This window comes from Acomys russatus, chromosome 19 (genome assembly GCF_903995435.1).
Source record: "Acomys russatus chromosome 19, mAcoRus1.1, whole genome shotgun sequence".
Taxonomy (NCBI): domain Eukaryota; kingdom Metazoa; phylum Chordata; class Mammalia; order Rodentia; family Muridae; genus Acomys; species Acomys russatus.
Window position 1 is genome coordinate 18,745,626 of NC_067155.1, and position 20,870 is coordinate 18,766,495.

Below are 20,870 nucleotides of genomic sequence, written 5' to 3' on the forward strand. Positions count from 1 at the left end.
CCTTGAACTCACAGAGATCCGCCTGCCTCTGCCTCCCGAGTGCTGGGATTAAAGGCGTGCGCCACCGTGCTGGGCTCTTAGCACAGTTTTTAGGAGTTCTCTTCGATGGCTTTCTGTCTATGTGGGGGAGGGAGCATGGGGAGAGACTGTCACGGAAGCCGTCTATGTCTCTCATCTCACTGTGCGTGTGCAGTCATTGGTAGCACTGCAGAAGACGCTTCCTAGCCCTTCACAGTGGCAACACGGACCATCACTTCCAGATGGTTTCTGGCCACAGACATCCACACGGATTCAGATGGCAACACAGACCATGGACAGATATTTCCGTGGCTTTTGGTGGTAACATGGACCACGGACTTTAACATGGCCAGCAGTTGCAGAAAACCAGGGCATCCCCATCATCTTTGGTGGTAACATGGGCCACGGATATTAACAAGGCCTCCAATGGGCGCACAGACCACGAACATCCACACGGCCTCTGGTTGCAACATGGACCATGGATACTATCATGGCCCTTGGTGGCAGCACGGGCCACATACATCAACATGGTCTCCAGTAGCAACACAGCCCAAGTACATCGATATGGCTTCCTCCGGTAACAGCATGGACCACAGGCATCTACATGGACCAAGTCATCAATGCGGCTTGGGGCGCCAGCACTTCCCCCAGCTGTAGCACGGATACCGACATGGCCTCTGGGGTCAGCACGGACTAAGGAAGGCTTCAAGGGGCCCACCATCTTGGACACCCTGTCACTGCTCCGAGCCACGGCGACCCTGTGGATGGGTGACATGTTCCTGGCTGGCCCTGCTTAGCTCCCCGACTCATCGTGTCCCCCCCCACCCCTGTCACCGCAGCCGCATCTCTGGTTCCACCCGTCTTTATCAGAACGCACCATTCTGCCATCTTTGCCAACTTCTCCTTCGAATATCCCCAGGATTTGGGATATGGCATTTCCACTCTATGACGCAAGAACCAGCTCTGCTGGGACAAAGACTGAGCCACAGTGCCCTCTAGTGGACATTCTTTTCGGTTCTAGATGGAAGAGAAGTGACCAAGGGTTTAAAACACTCGGCACTTGAGAGAGCTTGGGGGTGGTGGGCGGAGGCAGGTGGATCCCTGAGTTCAAGGCTAGTCTGGTCTACACATCTAGCTCCAGGACAGCCAGGACTACACAAAGAAACCCTGTCTTGAAAAATCATGATGGTGCCGGACGTGGTGGTGCACGCCTTTAATCCCAGCACTCAGGAGGCAGCTACACAGAGAGACCCTGTCTCAAAAAAAAAAAAAAAAAAAAGAAAAGAAAAAGAAAAAGAAAAAAAAGAAAAAAAGAAAAATCATGATGGTGATGATGATAAAACATCATTGGTCCCCAGGACGTGAGTGACAGGATGACCAGGCATCAAGGATGAAAGAGGTTGGAACTCAGAGACCTTGGCCCGTGATCAGGACCAGGGGGACAGGCCTCAAAAGTATTCACACAGAGGGCTGGAGAGATGGCTCAGAGGTTAAGAGCACTGTCTGCTCTTCCTGAGGTCCTGAATTCAATTCCCGGCAACCACATGGTGGCTCACAACCATCTATGATGAGATCGGGTGCCCTCTTCTGGCCTGCAGGTGTACATGCAGGCAAAACACTATGCTTGACAAATAAATAAAAAATCTTGCCAGGCGGTTGTGGTGCATGCCTTTAATCCCAGTAGGTGAATTGCTGTGAGTTCGAGGGCAGCCTGGTCTACAAAGCAAGTCCAGGACATCCAAGGCTACACAGAGAGACCCTGTCTTGAAAAAAAACCAAAAGCCGGATGGTGGTGGCACACACCTTTAATCCCAGGACTCGGGAGGCAGAGGCAGGCGGGTCGCTGTGAGTTCAAGAGACCAGCCTGGTCTGCAAGGTGAGTCCAGGACAGCCAAGGCTACACAGAGAAACCATGTCTCGAAAAACCAAACAAAACCAGAAACATCTTAAAAAAAAAAAAAAGTATTCACACAGAGGTCAGCCAGAAAACACAGAAACACATCACTTCAGGCCCTGGGGTCAGGGCATCCCATAATACTGTGGGGATAAGTAAATATACCGACTCATATTCCGCAACCCAGCAAGGATCCCTACCTCCAACTTGCTGTGCAGCCAAGCCGGCCTTCAATTCCTGATCCTCCTGCCTCAGCCTCCTGAGACCTAAGGTCACCAAAGGTCACCATGCCAGACAACTTCTAACCTTTCGCAAACCTCTGCCCTGAGGGGAGCCTGGGACCCCCAGACTGGGTGAAGTCCCTAATATAGCAGGCCACAACCTGTCCCCAACCCTGCTGCCCCAGGTGTGTGACAGAGTGCAGCTGACACCTTACTACTGCCTGCTGTGTCTGTCCTCAGAGATGCACAGGAGAGAGGGCAGTGGGGCATGGGACTAGCTGGGAGCTGTATTCATCCACACAGACAGGACAGAGCCATGAAAGGGACAACAAGCCCTTTGGAGCCAGCATCCTTTGCCTTCCTTCCTTTTAGTTTTTATTTTTTCAAGACAGGGTTTCTCTGTGTATCCTTGGCTGTCCTGGAATTTGCTCTGTAGGTCAGGCTGGCCTCGAACTCAGAGATCTACCTGCTTCTGCCTCCCAAGTGCTGAAATTAAAGGCGTGTGCCACCACCACCACCACCACCGATGAGAACCAGCATTCTAAGGAGAGGAGGCAGAGAACGGGCTAAATGATTAACTACATATGTGATATAACAGGTAGAAATGTTCAGAAGAAATGGTGTTAACTGGGCCTCATAGCACAGAGCTGTAACCGCAGCAGGCACAGAGATGAACAGTTAATACAAAGCTTGTTTATGCTACAGAATGAGTTCAAGACCAGCCTGGCCAACTTAGCGAGGCCCTATATCAAGTAGAAGGTCAAAAGAAGGCTTGTAAAAAAGAAAGAAAGAAAGAAAGAAAGAAAGAAAGAAGAAGAAGAAGAAGAAGAAGGCTTGTGAGCTGGGGGTGGTGGCGCATGCGCCTTTAATCCCAGCACTTGGGAGGCAGAGGCTGGTGGATCGCTGTGAGCCAGCCTAGTCTAGAAAGCGAGTCCAGAACAGTCAAGGATACACAGAGAGACCCTGTCTCGAAAACCAGAACCAAAACCAAACCAAACAAACAAACAAAAAAAGATGGCTTATGAGATGGCTCAGCAGGTGAGAGCACCTCCTCCCATAAGTTGTCCTCTGACCCCTCACGCAAGCATCGTGGACACAGGCATTCATCCACACATGCACACAACAGAAATATATTAATATAACTAAAAAAAAAAATATCAGGACGGGCAAGATGGGCAAAGCCAATCTTGAGCCCTGAGTTCTACCCACACAGCGGCTGGAGACTGTTGTTAGCTGTCGTCTGACCATTGTGGGTCGTGGGAATGCTGTTGAGTGTGCTGCACCCTGAGGAAGCTGAGCTCACAGGATGACTCCAACTCAGAACACACTGTGCCAGCCGGGCGGTGGTGGCGCATGCCTACAATCCCAGCACTCAGCCGGGCGTGGTGGCGCACGCCTTTAATCCCAGCACTCGGGAGGCAGAGTCAGGCGGATCGCTGTGAGTTCGAAGCCAGCCTGGTCTACAAAGTGAGTCCAGGATGGCCAAGGTTACACAGAGAAACCCTGTCTCGAAAAACCAAAAAAAAAAAAAAAAAAAAAAAAAAAAAAACAATCCCAGCACTCAGGAGGCAGAGGCAGGCGGATCTCTGTGAGTTCGAGGCCAGCCTGGTCTACACGGCGAGTCCAGGACAGCCAGGGCCAAACAGAGAAACCCTGTCTCAGAAAACAAAACAAACAAACAAAAAACAGAACATACTGTGCATTTCTTCACGGTGGCCTACAAGACCTTACACTACCAGGGTCCTTGCTCACCTCAAATTTGTCTTAATTAGCCGGGCGTGGTGGTGCACGCCTTTAATCCCAGCACTCGGGAGGCAGAGGCAGGCGGATCACTGTGAGTTCGAGGCCAGCCTGGTCTACAAAGTGAGTCCAGGATGGCCAAGGCTACACAGAGAAACCCTGTCTCAAAAAACCAAAGCAAAAAAAAATTTTTTTGTCTTAATTTTTTATTCTACAGTACCTTTCATTTTAAGATTTCATTTTAGAGGCTCTTCCAGAGGTCTTGAGTTCAATTCCCAGCAACCACATGGTGGCTCACAACCATCTGTAGTGAGATCTGGCGCCCTCTTCTGGCAGGCAGGCACACATGCGTGCAGAACATTGAATACATAATAAAAAACCATTTTAGATTTATTTTCTCTGTATTAGTGTTTGCTTTGTGTATGTGTGTACTTTGTACATGTCTGGTGCTCATAGAGGCCAGACCCTTGAAGCTGGGGTTACAGGTGGTTATGAGCAGCCCAACGTGGGTGCTGGGAACCAAACCTGGGTCCATTGGAAGAACAGGAAAAGCTCTTTTTACACAGTACTCTGCCTGCATGTGCACCTGCAGGCCAGCAGAGGGCGCTAGATCTCACTATAGATGGTTGTGAGCCACCATGTGGTTGCTGGGAATTGAACTCAGGACCTCTGGGAGAGCAGCCAGTGCTCTTAACCTCTGAACCATCTCTCTAGCCCCAGGAAGAGCTCTTAACTGCTAAAGCCATCACTAGAATGTGGACTTCTTCAGACCAGCAGTGACTTTGTCTTTGCTTATATTTCCAGTGCCCAAGAGAGTGCTGGCCCGCAGGTACCCAGTCAGTAAACAAAGGCATCGATTAAACTTTACAAGTTAGAACCACTCAGACAAGCAAGCACAGGGGCTAAAACACTCCACACACACCTTGGGTCATCTATTATCCCTCGGGGGCTCGAGGTTGTGGGGTGGGGGGTGGTAGGGGACCAGGAGTGGAAGGAGCTCAGCTGGTACCTACACATCCCCAGAGTGGGAAGGAAGGATGCTTTGGTGGGATGCCGAGCCCCGCCCTGTATCCCCAGCAACCAATGGGTGCGCCATCCTCCCAACGGCCCCTGGGACGTGTAGTCCCCGCAGGGGCGCCCTTGGGCGCCGCCTCGCGCCCCCTAGACTCCAGGTCCCATCGTGCGCCGGGACGCGCGGGGATTGGCCGAGCCCCGCCCCCCGGCCCGCCCCGCTTCGCTCGCGCTGCAGCCCCAAGAATGAATGAAATCGTAGCGCGCTGGGCGGCAGAGCGGGCGGCGCAGGCCGGGCTGGGCCCGCGCGCGGCGGCGGCGGCGGCGGCGGCGGCGGCGGCTGTGGCGGCGGTGGCAGCGGCGCCCCGGGCTGGAGGCAGCCCTGCCGAGCGGGCCATGGCCACCGCCATTCAGAACCCGCTCAAGTCGTGAGTGTCCCCTTCCCCAAGTCCGGACCCCCATCCTCCAAAAGCCGGTCCTCTCCTCCCTACACTCTCCGGGTCTGGGCTGGGGTGGGGTGGGGTGGGGGACGCAAGCGCGTGGATGGTATGAATGGTACTCGGGGACTCCTTGTGCGCCCCGGCTCTCCTGCGGGCCCCTGGGGTTAGGTATGGGAGCCCTTCTGGATCGCGGGGGCACCAATTCTTTGTCGCTGTCAGTGAAGGAATGTGCTGCGGGCTAAAGGGGTGGTGGTGGAGGCCGTGTCCCCACCCAGAGTGGGGGTAGGGGCTTCGCTCGCCCAGTCCGTCTCTGTTCCTCGGCGTCATTTTGGGGTTGCCCGACTGCCCCGGGGCGGGAGGGTGGTACCAACCTCTTAAGTACGGACCTAGATCCTTACACATCTCACCCCATTCTCCTCATCAAAGCACCATTCTCTTGCCGGGTCTTTCTCCGGGAACCCCGCGGCTGCAGAGTGGGAGCCGAGGCCGTCCCCGTTCGAGTCCTTGCTGTCCCCTCTCTTTGCTCCCGGCTCTCCAATACCGAGAAGTCCCGACGTTTTGGTCGGCTTGGACCGACCGTGGCATCCCTCCTTCTCCCCGCCCATAGCCATCTAATGCGAGCACCTCCCATCCCCTTGGGGGACCGGTGCCTGGGGAGCCGGTGCTGGAGGCGCCCTCCCTCTCCGGGAATTCCCTCCCTTTCGGCCTGTCTGCTGCTCGCTTCTGAGCGCCGGCTGCTCACTGGGCCAGGTGACCGGGGACCCGAACGCCTGCGTCCGAGGCTAGACCGTCCCCCGGTCTCCCCTCGCTTTCTGCCACCCGATGCCGCCTTCGCCTCTTTTACATTTCCCTCTCTCCGTTCTTCCCCGGGATCCCGGACTCCCGGGTCCCAGCGCTCTCCACCCACCACCACCCCCCTTTCCCTGGCGGTGACAGCCAGCTACGAGTGACAGGAGCGTGGCCGCTCCCGCCCTCTCTCCCTGCAGGAGAGCGGCACTCCCCTCCCCCGCTCCCGGCCGGGCCGAGGAGGCGGAGGGCGTGCGCCCGCGGCGACGCACAAAGGGGCCGGGGCTATCTCCTGCTTTTCCCTACCCCCTGCACTCACAGACTTGACCTTGAGCCTGGCGCGTTGGGGTGACAGGGGGCGTGCGGGCCCCCTCTCCCATCCACCTACAGAAGGGTTGTTTGAACCAAAACCCCTCCCCAGTTGCTTCTGGTTTCTGGGATGGAGGTGGTGAGAGTTGGCGGCGGTGGGGGGTGGAGAAGGCAAGGATTTACAGTATGGGAAGGGGGTCCGTCTGGTGCCTGGGTCAGTGTGAAGGGGAGGGTAACGGTGACGCGTCATGCTGCCCTCTCATTCTAAGTCACACACACACACACACACACACACACACACACACACACACACACACACACAGGTCTGCTCTTTTTAGAGGGACACCCTGAAATCAAGTGGAGACTGGAGTTCCAGTCTGGGTTGGTGGGGTCTGCAGACACGCTGGAGGAAGTGTGTGAGGTGTGCCCTCTGCAGGAGTAGAGAGGGCTGTCTTAGCAGCCGTGCATGGCTCAGGGTCGCTTCTGGTTACCTTCCAAAGGGTCTAGTGGGTTGGAATTGGGGAAACCAAGGAATGCAAGGCCACAGGCTCACACCTTTAATCGCGGACACAGGAGGATCTCTGCCAACCTGCTCTACACAGTGAGCTCCAGGCCAGCCAGCCAGGGCTAGAGGCAAATCTTAGGAGTAAGAGGCCCTTGGCACCGGCTTCAGTTCTCACTGCCTGAACTCACGCTAGGCTTGAAGCCGGTTCTCTTCTGCTCTGGGCCTCAGTGTTACTGCGAGGGCTGGGGGGGAGCATAACCGTTCGCATTACCTCGAGGGGGCAGCAGTGAGGCTCCTAGAGGCTGTTGAGTTACAGACAGGCTCTTAAGTGGCTTGAGCTGGCTTCAAACTCACTAAGTGCCCCTGAGGCTGGCCTGTTGACACCTCTGAGGTGCCGGGACTACAAGTGTGTGCCACCACGCCGGGGCTTTTTCGGTCTCATAGGCTTTCCTTTAGCTTTGCTTTTTTCAAGACAGTGTCTTAAAAATCTTAAAATCTAAAAAGCGACCTTGCTCACCTCAGCTCTCTGAATGCTAGGGTGACAGGTGTGAGCCACAGGACTTGACTAAAAACGGCCATCTTTGAGGGGCCCTTCGTGCAGAGCATAACTCAGGATATTGGTGTAAATAGTGACCAATTAATATTATAACCCAGGGCATTAGGCTCTGGGGCAGGAGCATTGCTTGGCCACCCGTCAAGGGAGGCCAAGCTCTGAGGAGAGTGTGTGGGCATGGGTAAGGAACAGGAGCCGGCACCTTTCCTAGCGGCAGCCTCAGCTTCTGAGGTGACTAGGTGCCCATGACACTCAGCTAAGGGGTGAGAGGGCAGGGCCAAGGTAGAGGGGTGACACAAGCTGGGGAGGGTGTGCAGGGGATCTGGAGGGTGGCCGGGGGTGAGAGGAAGGTGACAAGAACCTGGAGACAGGGCGTACGTATCATGGCAAGGTAGGGTGGACATGAGTGAGGGCGTTGCCAGCACCTCTTGTTTGTTCCTGGGCAGGAAGTAAATCAGACGGGTCATTGACTGACTCAGGTGGGTAGGCGGGTACATTTGTGGAAGGAGCTAAGTCTAGATGTGTTGGGTGGTTTTTTGTTTGTTTGTTTGTTTGTTTGTTTTTGGAGACAGGGTTTCCTCTGTGTAGTCTTGGCTGTCCTGGACTCACTTTGTAGACCAGGCTGGCCTCGAACTCACAGAGATCCTCCTGCCTCTGCCTCCTGAGTTCACCACCATCCACCGCCACCACCTGGCTAGAGGGGTATTGTGTGTGTTTGAAGTGCCGGGAATCTTGAAGTCTTATAAGTGTGGGTGGGCGCCCCCTGCTGGACAAGGGGTGTATTTGTATTAACACTTGATATGCTAATTTATGCAGCCACTTTAATCAGAACGCTGTTATTCCCCAGAGGGGGTGTGTAGTGTGTGTGTGTGTGTGCAGTAAGTCAGCTCATTCTCTGGGCATCTCTTAGAGTTGAGGGTTGAGTCTGTGACAGTGGGGATGGGTGATAGACACCAGCATCCTACCTCTAGTCAGCCGTCAGGGGCTGAGAACTGGTAAGGTTTGCTCTTAAGGGCTCAAAGTCCTTGTGTGGAAAATGAGGACAGTAACGGTTTAGCCTGGAGAGAGCTGTGTCAAGCACACGGTGGGTGTCAAGTATTCACTCAACGATTATCTGTTGAACACACGCTAAGGGGGGCAATTATTATTTCTAATAACAGCGCCACCACTTTTTGCCTCGGTGCATATCAGATCCTCTTTGTAGATTAGTCTCCGTGAAATGAATGGATTTATTAGTACCTGCCAGGCACCTTCTCCTGCATCTGGTACTGGGTTGAAGCCAAACCTGAGCCCAAGCCCTGCTGGCTTGGTGTCACACGCTTTTAATTCCAGCCCTCGGCGGGGGGAGGCAGAGGCAGGAGAATTGGCGCTTGAGGTCAGCTTGGGTTGAACAGCAAGAAACTGTCCCTAAAACAGCCACTCACCTAGTTGCTGTTGTAATCTTCAGTCCGTTGAGGTATTACAACTATTTCCTAAAGGAGGAAACAGGCCCAGAAAGGTTAAGTCAGGCGCCGCCCCGGAGTCCTATCAGCGAGGAGGGTCACGGTGGGCTCTCTAGAGTTTGGAGAGCCAGGTGGGCGCCTGCGAGGTCCGCGCGCCCGTGTCCGGGCTCGTGTGCAGGTGTGTGACTGGGGTGTGTGGGAAGTCTGTGAGTGTAGAGTGACTGTGTGTAAGCTGCCATGTGCGCGTGTGTGCGTGCCTGCGTCTGTGCACGTGGGGCTGGGGAGTGCGTGTGAGCGAGCGTGTAGGGCCCGCTGCCTGATCCTCCATCCCGCCCCCACCTCCCCATCCACCATCACCACCACCGTCGCCCGGGGTCGGAGGACACCCGCCAGGGACTACCACTCCCAGCATGGCCTGGGCGGCCCGCCCCGCCGTCTTGATTGGCTGAGATCCTCGTGCTCCCGCCCCCCGGGAATGAATGGATGGGCGGCCTCAGCGCCCGCCCGACCGCTGGGAGGACCGACCCGGCAGGGACCTGCTGGGGGCAGGACCCGGGTAGCAAGATGGCCACGGTCATCCCCGGCCCCCTGAGGTGGTGCGGGCTGGCGGGGGAGTTCGCGCGGGCGGGTGTGCGCGGGCGCGCGCGGGCGCGCGTGTGTGTATGTGTGTGGCCGCTGGGGGTGGGGCTGGTGGGGTGTCAGGGGGCTGTCACCGTGTGCGGGGCGCGCGCGCGGCGGGGGGGGGGGAGGTTGCAAGTGTATGTGACTGTGGGTGTCTGGCAAGGATGAAGTCCGACGCGATGCTCCTGGACGGGTGGAGGGCGCCGGGGAGCGGGTCTCCCAGGCTTTTTAGGGGAAGGGGGCCATGTCCCCTCCCAGGGATGCCAGGGTTTGAGAGAGGGTAAAAAATGGCTTAGGCAACCTGGGGCCTGGGTACACTCGAGTCCAATCCACGCTACCTTTGTCTTGGGGTGTGGAGTGTGTGGTGCGACTTGTACATAGCTTTTTGTCTTCTGGCTGAGTGTGTGGGTATGTACATGGTTTCTTTTATTCTGCGCTACCTATGTGAGTGTTCGGGTCTCTGAGTGTGTGTGTGTGTGTGTGTGTGTGTGTGTGTGTGTGTGTGTGTGCACATGTCTGCTGAAAGGGCACCGTTTGTGCCCTGTGTCTTTGGAAGGGGAGGTGTGTGGATGTGTCTAAATTCCTGTGTGAACTTGGGCAGACCTGACTGTCCCTCTGGTTCCGAGGCGTGTACCTGTGTTTGGGGAATGTATTTTACATTTGGGTTTCTGTTTTGCCTGGGTGTGAATGGTAAACCTCTGTGATTTCTTTTGTGTGTTTGGCTAGAGTGGTCTTTGGACGGATCTGTGAGCGCATATGTGTTTCTAGAGTCCCTGTCTTTTTTTTGACATTATGTGACTGTTGGGATGAGTGTGTGTGTGTGGCGTGTTTTCATGTTGTGGGTCTTTGTGGATAATTTCTTATCTTGTGGTCTCTGCATACATGGTATGCTTAGGTAGCTCTGTGGGTATTTTCTTTTTTTTTGACTTAGAATTTTTGTGATCTGGCAGGAGGTGTGCGCGTGTGCGCGCGCGGTACAGGGAATTTGTTTGCTTCTCCTTTGTGAATATTGGGATGCGTTTCTCTTTGTGTGTGAATCCCGTGTGGCCATGTGCGATTTGTTTGTATTGGGTGTTTGGTTGCGTTCATGTGTGCATGGGCCCCGGCGTGTTTTGGTCTGTTTCTATAATTGTCTGTGAACACTTCTTAACCCGAGACGTGAAATCAAGTTCTAGGTAGCTGCCTCCCCGCCAGTACCCTGCCCCGCCCCCGGGTCCGGAGGGGTGGGAGGAGATGGGGGGGGGGGGCGAAAGTGGACCTGGCCGGCTTGCCCTTTGCGGACCAGCGGGTACGGGTGGCCAGGGGAGGGGTGCTGGGCCTCCTCCGCGCCAGCCCTGCCTGACAGCCGCCCGCCCGCTGCTCGCCCGCCCCCGCAGCCTCGGCGAGGACTTCTACCGCGAGGCCATCGAGCACTGCCGCAGCTACAACGCGCGCCTGTGCGCCGAGCGCAGCCTGCGCCTGCCTTTCCTCGACTCGCAGACCGGCGTGGCCCAGAACAACTGCTACATTTGGATGGAGAAGACCCACCGCGGGCCTGGTACCCGCCGCGAGGCTGGGGCGGGGCGGGGGCCTGCGTCCAGGGACCTCGCTCTCACAGCTTCTCTCTCCTAGGTTTGGCCCCGGGACAGATCTACACTTACCCCGCCCGCTGTTGGAGGAAGAAACGGAGGCTCAACATCCTGGAGGACCCTAGGCTCCGGCCCTGCGAGTACAAGATCGGTGGGTAGAGCTGTGGCCCCTGCGCCTGCTGTGGCCATTACCCCCACCCCCCAATCAAGGTCCCCCCCAGCCCCACTGCTGCGGGTCTGAACATCATCTATTATTTTCCCCAGTGTCTGCACAGCAGGGTATCCGCCTCCGGGCGTCTTGAGTTACTTTGATGAGTTACTGAGTGTCAAGCTGTACCTGCTATGTGGGTCATGACAAGAAGGTGTATGAAGGACATGGTGTTATCTCTGACTAGATGTATCAAGTCTGACTGTCTCTGCTTCCCGTGAGCCGGGATACACCTGTGTGTCTGTCTGGCTGTGTTTCTTTCTGTGCATTTGTATGTGTTAGCGGCGGTTCACAACCCGTGGGTGGCGACTCTGCGTAAACAGATATTTATGTTCCAATTCATAACTGTAGCAAAATCAGTTATTAAGTAGCAATGAAATAAGTTTATGGTTGGGGGTGGGGGAGGGGGAGGCCAGTCACCACAACGTGAAGAATTGTGATAAATTTGGGGTCCCGCATTTGAAAGGTTGAGAGCCACTGAGTTAGGTAGGGTGCCTCGTTGCTGAGTGTGTCTGAATGCCTGTTTCTTTCTAGGTGTTTCCAAGCGAGGGCATGTATGAGAAGGTGTGTGCTTGATTTGTGGGGATATCTGATTCCATCAGGGCATCCTGCTGGGGTGCCGGGGTGGACTAGGAGAGCCATTTGGCACCTGTGTTAGGGGTTTCTTTTGGAGTTAGCCCCTGTCCAGTGTGTTCAGAAATGACAGACACTGACTGGTGTCTTCTTTTTCTGTGTCCAAGTGTGTGGGAAAGTCTGCTGGCTGGCTGTGTGTGTGTGTGCGCGTGCGTGTGACTGTGTCTCTCCGTGTGAGTGTGTGGGCACAGCTGAGTGTGTCTCCCTGGGGATGTCTGTGAGTGTCCAGGTGTATCCAAGGGCCCGCCCGTGTCTTCCTCACTGATGTGGGTTCGGATCGATCTGTGGTTCTGGCCATCTTCTTCTAAAGTGCCTCCGTATCCCAGGCCTTAATTGTACGGCTTCTGTGTGTCCAGCTGTATCCCAGTGTCTGGCCGTGTCCCTTTGTGTGGCTGGCCATCTCCGTACATGTCTGTGTGCATCCTATTCAAACGTCCACCTAAGTTTCTGTGGGGTTATCTGAGGGCCTAGCTGCCCTTTCACTGTGCAGTGTTTGTTTATGAGTATTGCTCCTAAGTGTTTCTGGTCCATTCAGGGTCTGGTCCTGGCTTCAGTATTGAGCAGCGCGGGGGGTGTGGCTCTGTCCAGGCTCTGGGCACACTCCCCACGGTCTGCTATTGGCTGAGCGTGGCAGAGACCCTGTCCCAGCCACAGGACCATGTTCTTCCTCCTCCCCTCATGCCCTCCGGCCTCCCCCCCCCACACCCCGCCCCCACGCCCTACCCCAGGTCCCCGCAACCTGGGCACTTTGACCGCAATCTCTTCAGCTGACACCTCTTTGCCTGTGGACTGTCCCTAGACTGTGAGGCACCCCTAAAGAAGGAGGGCAGCCTCCCGGAAGGGCCTGTCCTTGAGGCTCTGCTGTGTGCCGAGACCGGAGAGAAGAAAGTAGAGCTGAAGGAGGAAGAGACTATTATGGACTGTCAGGTAGGAGCCCAGACCCTGGCTGCAGGTCCGCGCTCTGGCCCTGTCACCTGTCACCACTTTGCCTTCCTGCTCTGAACCGCCTGGCTCCAGAGGGCCTCTGGGTACCCTGCATTCTCCCGGAACACCCGTGCTTGTAGCAGGCTCTTCCCTGCCTTGCTCTCCCACCCCACCTGCAGCACACCAGTGCCCCCCCCCCACCTTCTTGACCCCCAAATCTCCCTTCTACTGGGCCCAGAAACAGCAGTTGCTGGAGTTTCCGCATGATCTCGAGGTAGAAGACTTGGAGGAGGACATTCCAAGGAGGAAGAACAGGGCCAAAGGAAAGGTACCTTCTAGAAGCTTCTCCCTCCCACTCCTCCCCAGAGCCATGTGAAGGAGCAGAGGGTTTCATACCCGTTTTTGTTTTTTTGGTTTTTTTTTGTGGACGAGGAAGTCGAAACTCAGTTTTCAAAAGCCAGGGAGCTCGAGGAGTCCAAGCATGCGCGGCGTGGTGGTCCACACTTAGACCCCCCAGCTCCCGGGAGGCTGAGGCATGCGCGGTGTGATCGTCCACACTTAGACCCCCAGCTCCCGGGAGGCTGAGGCAAGAGAATTGCTACAAGTGTGAGGCAAGTGAGTTCCAGGCTGTTCTGAGACCATGTGCAAAAAGAAAAAAATTTAAAAAGTCCTAAGCCAAGCCAACCACCCAGACGACGACGACAACACGCACGTCACGCATGCGCGCGCACGCACACATACAAACACACAGACAGGCAAACCGCACACGCACACAAATACATACAAACAACACCTACCCAGAAAACAACTTCCAACAAAAGCAGTAAGAAGGTGTAGGAACATGCCTTTAACCCCAGCACTAGCGAGGCCGAGGCAAGAGGATCTCTGCGAGTTCAAGGCCAGCCTGATCTACCCAGTGGGTTCTAAGACAGCCAGGGTTATGTGGAGAGACCCTGTCTCAAAACAACAGCGATAACAAAAGAATTGTCTCCAAAGGTGTGGACTGAGACAAGACGTTGAGAAGGGCCACAGCTAGCGCTTGCGCAGTCTCACAGGGAGATTTTATTATTGTTTTGTGGTTCTGGGATGGAACCCAGAGTCTTCTAGTCACACTTGCCCTGCCACTGAGCCACACCCCCTGGTACTGAAAAAGAAAATTTTACTTTTTTTTTTTTCTTCCCAGTTTGACTTTCAAGTCTAAATGAAGAAGCCCACTGAGGCGTGGTAGCTCTAACCGAAACTCAGAGTCAGGAGGGCCACTGCATAGTTAAGGCTAGCCTCGTCTCCATGGTGAGCCAGGCCAGCCAGGGCTACATAGTGAGACCCCGTGTCCAACAACAAAACAGCAGCAGCAACAACGACAAACAAACTAAAAAAAAAAAAAAAAAAAAAAAAACAACCCAATAATGATGAGCCATTTCTGGTTTTCTGGGCCTCTTACCTCTGACGCCCCATCCCCACAGGCATATGGCATTGGAGGGCTCAGAAAACGCCAGGACACCGCATCCCTGGAGGACCGTGACAAGCCGTACGTCTGTGATAGTGAGTTCTGCAGAGGGGACAGAGAGAGGACCCTGTGACCTCTTCCCTCGGGGCCCTTGGCAGAGCAGGCGGTGTGATCTTGGAGGCCAGGGTGGAGGAGGTGGCCCTGACCCTGACAACCACCCGCTCATTTACCCTGCAGTCTGTGGGAAGAGATATAAGAACCGGCCAGGCCTCAGCTACCACTACACCCACACCCACCTGGCTGAGGAGGAGGGGGAGGAGCACACTGAGCGCCATGCCCTGCCTTTCCACCGGAAAAACAACCATAAACGTGAGTTGGAGGGTCAGGATTGGTGGGTGAGATGCCAGGGGTGGCACGGGGTGGGGGGGGCAGTGGCGCCTGGGAGTGGCTGGGAAAGGTGAAGTGGGGGCACATTTAGACGTTTCTGGAAACTCTCCAGCCTAAGGGTTCCCTCCCCCCACAGACCATAGGGATGCTGGCTCTGGGGTTGCCATGACAACCATCTCTCTCTCTCTCTCTCTCTCTCTCTCTCTCTCTCTCTGTCTCTCTCTCTCTCTCCCTCCCTCTCTCTCTCTCCTTCCCTCAATCCCTGCCTGGGCATAATATTTCTGGGTCTGATTTATTGTTTCAATTAGAGCTTGGGGTGTGTGTGGTAAATCTCTCTCCTCCCCTCTGGGGCTCCCTTGTTCCCTTTCTCTGCTATGGGAGGGTCCAAGGGGAAGGTTGGTGGCCCCCAGGGGTCCTTGACGGACACCCACACCAGTTCCATGCCATGACAGCTGAGCCACGGAGGAAGGGAGCTGTCTCCCACATGTTCCTCAGGTCAGGCCAGGCCCAGACCTCTGACAGCCCTCCTGATTAGGTTTTCCTGAGGAGGGGTGGAGGGAGCCTTGCAGAACTGCCTGCTAACAGCTGACCTAGGCAAGCTTACTTGCGGGCGGCAAACACGCGACACAGGGGCAGCCAAGGGCTTTTCCTAAGGTTCTCTTTCCACACTTTGCCCAAATAAAGAGAACGTACAGTTATCCCAAGAGTTGAGGTTCTGGTGAGAATTATTTCCCCCTCCCTCAGCTTTTTTTTTTTCTTTTTCTTTTTTTTGCTACTTCCCAGTGCCTGGGCCAAGGGTCCGCCCCTGGGGCTGAGGCTGGGGACAGATGGGACCTTGCCTATGGTAAGAAACCCTTTCTGTTCCCCTCCCCATCCCCAGAGTTTTACAAAGAATTGGCCTGGGTCCCCGAGGCACAGAGGAAACACACAGGTAGGGACACCTCCCTCTACCCACTTCTGCAGCAGTCTTTGACTGGGGTGCCTCACCTGTCCTGTGCCCACCGCCGCCTGCTGTCTTTCAGCCAAGAAAGCACCAGACGGCACGGTCATCCCCAATGGCTACTGTGACTTTTGCCTGGGGGGCTCCAAGAAGACGGGGTGTCCCGAGGACCTCATCTCCTGTGCAGACTGTGGGCGATCAGGTGACATTCTCACCACATATTATTGGAAGATTGGGGGGGGCGGTAGAGGACATCCCAGGAACCTGACTTGGGGAAGGGGAGGCAGGGGAGTGAGGGCTGTACCCAGCCTGTCCTAGGGGCTGCCTCTGCTGCTAAGGACTGTGGGAAACTGAGCGGGCTCGGCTGGCACAGTAGAAACAGAATGAGATGCCATAGTTTTGTGCTTTCCTGGCTTGGGAAAGGCATTGTGGGTAAGGGACTGAGGTACAGGAGTAATGAATTGTACCACCTGGGTCCTGTGAGTAACAGGACTGTGTGTCGTAGACCCATGGTTAATATAATGTGGTTTTCCACGGAGGTCGCTTCAACAGCGTTGGGGAACGAGTTGTGGTTGTTACAGTGTGGGTTGTCTTGGCCGTTAACGCAGTGGAATGTGGTTGTTATGGCATGGTGGGCCATGGCTGTGGCCACTGTGGCCACTGTGGCTACTGGCCGTTGGGCACCGTGGGCAGTAGCCACTGCTGTCAGGCTCCGTGGCAAATAGCTGTCGGCTGTTGTGGGCAGTGGCTACAGGTGTCTGCGCACATGCCCGCGCTGTGGGGGAACGGCTGAGCAGGGCTGATACTGACTGTACTGTCAGTGAAAGAGTGCTTGCTGCTGCCTTGTGTGGGGCGGCCTCTGGTTTCAGGGAAGCAAGGTTGGGACCCTGTTGTGGAAGTGGTTGCTATAGCAGCACCCTGGCTGGGAGGAGGCGGCTGCCACGTTGTCCACTGTGGTTAACAAGGAGGCTGGCCGCTCTGCTGTGGGTATTGGAATGTGGCCGCCTCGCGCGGTGCTTAACAGACTGTGGCTGCCACGGTGTTGTGGGTGGTAGAATCGTGGTCGCCACAGCACGGTGGGTAATGGAATGCGGTTGCCATGGTGTTCTGGGGGTGGGAGTGTGGGTTGTCATGGTGGCTGAGTAGAAGCCGGTGGTGGCCAACAGAGCATCCCAGCTTCCGGGTGTCTGTCTCAGGGGTAGGGTCCCACCACAAAGCTCACCTTGACCTCCGAGTCAGGGCTGTGGCTAGAGCCATCGCTTAGCCAAGGGTCAGCCAGTAGCGCCACCAGGGGCAAGAGGACTCGCTAACTGCGTCCCTGCCCCTTGGCCCCCAGGGCATCCCTCGTGTTTACAGTTCACTGTGAACATGACCGCGGCTGTGCGGACCTACCGCTGGCAGTGCATCGAATGCAAGTCCTGCAGCCTATGTGGCACCTCGGAGAATGACGTGAGTGCCCCCAACACCCCACCTCCTGGGCACACCCCCAGCTGCCCTTCAGCCTGGCTCTGCCCATTTTGCCCACAAAGCGAAGCCTAAAAGGCTTCCTTGCTCGTAACCCCCAGGTGACCGGCAGTGGCATGTACTGTTGTTGTCACTAGTGTCCCCTTATATTCTACCCCGCCCCCTTCGCGACGCCCCCGAACCTCTCTCGAGGCTGGCGCTCTCATCCCTACCACACATAGAAGATTCTGAGCTCAGAGAGGAAAAACAATGCCCGGGACCACCAAGCTGAGAAAATTGTAGGGCCAGGCTTTGAACCTATATTCTTTGCTCCTGAGTTAGTAATGGTTACAAAACCCAGAGCACGCTCGCTCTGTGAACCGGCAAGCAAGGCCCGCGGACGCCACAGTACTGACTGCAGAGCCAGTTCTCTGAGAAAGCCCCCCACCCACCCCAGGGACCTAGCCCCTGCCCCGGCCCCCACCCCCGTTTCTGGTGCCCGTGCCCCCAGGGTGCCAGCTGGGCGGGTCTCACCCCCCCCCAGGACCAGCTGCTGTTCTGTGACGACTGCGATCGGGGTTACCACATGTACTGCCTGAGCCCTCCGATGGCGGAGCCCCCGGAAGGTGAGGGAAGGGAAGGGAAGAGGTGGGCGGGGCACGGGGTGGGTGGGTGGGTTGGAACGTTGTCTTCCTGGCGGCGGAGACCACGTGCTCCGGGTGGGGACAGGTGGGGGGGGGGCACGCACTCTTCTTCGGCTTGAGTCTAATTTTGTCTTGCGGCTTCCTCCGCAGGGAGCTGGAGTTGCCACCTCTGTCTTCGGCATTTGAAAGAAAAGGCCTCTGCTTACATCACCCTCACCTAGGCCTGCCTGGCTCTGCTTCTCCAGGACCTTTGGGCGGTGCTAACTTATGCCTCTCGGAGCTCCTGGCTCCCCACGCCCGGTGTCCCGAGTGGGAGGGATTGGGTGAAGCCTGGAGGGGGAGGGGGGCAAGGTGTTCTCCCTCTGCAAGTGGAATGTTACCCTGCGGGTGGGTGGGTGAGTCCAGCAGGGCCCCTCCTGCCCCCCTCTTCATCCCTTGACAAACGGGCACCAGGGGCTTCTGCCCCCCTCAAAGCCATACCCCGCCTCTGGGCGGGCATAGAGGGGTAGCGGATGCCATCCAGGGGCACAGAAAAGCCTTTTTCTAAAGAAAAAGACAAAAAGTGAAAAAAAAAAAAAAAAAGAAGAAGAAAAAAGAAATTAATATATACAAAGAGTCCTATAAAGCCTGGCTGGGTGGAGGGGCACAGCTGAGCTAGCCTCTCTGCTGGGGGAACCGATTTTACCAGTTTCCGGGATGGCTCCTCCCCACCCCCATTTTGCGAGTTGCAATTGTCACAACCTCCCCATCCGAGGTGGGTAGCATTCCTTCCTCACACCCAGGCCAGGTGGGCGCGGTGCCCACCCACTGCCCCCTCCCAGTACCCAGCGTGGATACCGCATGATGTGAACCATGGTTTTGAACTCTTGGTGCCCCTCTTTGGCAGCCCCGCCCTGCGCCCACCCGGTGCCTGCCAGGCCTGGGGCATGCAGCTGAGGGAGGCCGGCGGGGCGAGGCAGGCAGCCAGCCAGCCAGCCCGCTGCAGCGAGAAGCACAGATTGCAATGGACTCTTTTTCTCCCCCCCTCGCCCCCCCAGTCCCCTCCGCTCCCTTCCCAGCCCTTTCCCTACCCGGCCAGGCCGGGCTGCCTCACATCCCACCCCCACCCCCCACCCCCGGTAGCCATTTTGGGGGTGGTGAGGGGGTGTGGCTGTTTCTCGTGGTTGTGTGTGTGTGTTTGTCGTTCGGGTTTAAAAAAAAAAAAGGGAAATTGAGACTGCAAGTGGGGGAGGTGGATGGAGGGTCTGGGGGAGCCTGCCCCCCAATCCAGGAGTGCCCCCCCTTGCTACCAGGTCTCCTTTATTGCCTGCCTCTGCTGTGAAGTAACTTGTTTCTGTGTATTAAACTGGGCCTGACCCCTCTGCCCACGGCCGCCTCCGTCTCTAGCCTCTTTTGGGGTGTCACCAAGATGGCAAGCCACGGGGCCTCACTTGGGCGGAAAGCACCGTGGCCGGCCCCCACCCCCTTGCCCCTTACACCATGCCTCCCTTTGGCTTTGTCCCAGCTCCTCCCCGTCTTGCAGGAAGAGGCGAAGAGGGGGGATGGGATGGAGGGGCTCCCACCCAGCCAGCTGTGGTTGCCCTAGCAACGGGCTGCTGCAGCTGCAGCGGGAGGCAGCTCAAAGAGGGAGGTGGGAGTGAGGGCTTGGGGGGAAGGGAGGGCTGGAGAGACCAGAAGGCAGCCCCCTCCCAGGCTAGGGTGGGGAGATGGCACCTCGGCGTGGCTGTCACCTGGGATTCCCTGACCTGGGTGTGGCTAAAAGTGAAGGACGTCTCAGAAGACAGGGAGGGGTTCCAGGAGACGGAAGGGGGGTTGTGGGGGTGAGGGTGGGGGAGAGAACCAGGGCGCTGACCAGGAAGTATTCTGAGGTCACCAATTTACTGAATGAAAAAAGGACAAAGCCGGGGAGACACACACAGAAGAGAGCCCCAGGAATTCCGAGGGGAGAGGACAGGCACAGGGGTGGAGGACTCGTCCAGGAAGTAATAATTTTTTTTAGAAAGGAAAAAAAAAAAAAAAAAAAAAAAAGGCTCTGGCAAGACCAGGGGAGGGAGAAGTGGATTTGGAGAGAAAAGCAGAAAATTTACAAAGTCAGAAGGGAGAAAATGGGATTAAGGGGACAGGCAAGGCCCCTGGACAAAAGACACAGGGGCGAGGAGGTAGATGGTTTGGAAGGCGATAGAGAATTTAAGGGCACACCATCCAGGATGGTGATACACCGTGTGGAGGCTGAGGCAGGAGGATGGTGAGCTTATAGGTCATCCTGGGCTACATGACCCGCCTCAAAAAGAGGGGTGGGCGACAGAAATCTGGCGAGTGCCAGCCGGATGAGGCCAAAGAGATATAGTGTGGCAGGCCGAGTGGACATGGGGGAGGGAGGGGGACAGGAAAAAACTGGGGCAAGACGGTGAGGGCGTCCGAGGCGCAGTGCAGGCGCCATCGGAGCTTGGCATGCGGGTCCGGGTGTGCGCGTGTGAGTTGAGGGGTGTTGGGAGATGGTGGCGTGTCTCTCAAGCCTGGAGAGGATGTGAGAACAGTTTGTTCCCAGGTTCCCTACCCCCCCTCCTACTGTTGGCCCGGGTTGGTGGGGGGAGGGCTGGGCTGGATGGGGCCCTGGCGGGGGTGGAGAGTGAGGATGTGTGTGTGTGTGTGTGTGTGTGTGTGTGTGTGTGTGTGTAGCTTGCAAGAGCTGATTCTCCACTGGATATGGGCAAACACTTTTGCGAAGGCATTTTGGGGGTGCAAGGGTGAGGGTAGGGTGCAGAGGAGGGTGAGAGTTGAGGTCAGACACCAAGATAGACAGGACAGCTAATGTGGGGGGTGAGGGGGGCGAGGCGAGCAAGCCCTGTCCAGAGAGGCACACTTCCCACGGGAGGCGGGCACGTCTCTGGGATCTTCCCGTGGAATTGCTGAGTCTGAAGTCAATTTGCCTCGTGCCCCGCCCACCCGCGGATGTCCACAGAGAGCCCCAAGTTGCAAGCTGCCCCGACCCCCTCGCTGCTAGGAGGACCGCGAGAACCGCTTTGGGCTGAGTCACTTCTAGTTAGAGAAAGATAGATCACTCTCCTACCTCTGGCTCCTAAACCTCGGGGGGGTCCCCCATTCCCCACTCCCGCCCCCCAGTGCTCTCCACTGC

General features: G+C 56.4%; 1 protein-coding gene across 4 annotated transcripts; it reads left to right on the top strand.

Annotated features, from left to right (window-relative positions):
* The first annotated feature begins 5,236 nt into the window (after positions 1 to 5,236).
* Positions 5,237 to 18,704, top strand: Dpf1 (double PHD fingers 1). Of its 4 annotated transcripts, none has more exons than XM_051162803.1 (12): positions 5,237 to 5,312; positions 10,917 to 11,077; positions 11,152 to 11,259; positions 12,749 to 12,876; positions 13,112 to 13,201; positions 14,337 to 14,415; positions 14,558 to 14,689; positions 15,588 to 15,638; positions 15,730 to 15,849; positions 16,984 to 17,096; positions 17,635 to 17,716; positions 17,885 to 18,704. In XM_051162803.1, the coding sequence occupies exons 1-12, from the start codon at positions 5,281 to 5,283 to the stop codon at positions 17,953 to 17,955; spliced, it is 1,167 nt and encodes a 388-aa protein (XP_051018760.1). In that variant the 5' UTR covers positions 5,237 to 5,280; the 3' UTR covers positions 17,956 to 18,704. The 4 variants fall into 4 exon arrangements, with proteins under 4 accessions (XP_051018760.1, XP_051018762.1, XP_051018763.1 ...); XM_051162804.1 differs by lacking the exon at positions 5,237 to 5,312 and adding an exon at positions 9,322 to 9,512; XM_051162805.1 differs by lacking the exon at positions 15,588 to 15,638.
* Positions 18,705 to 20,870: the final 2,166 nt, after the last annotated feature.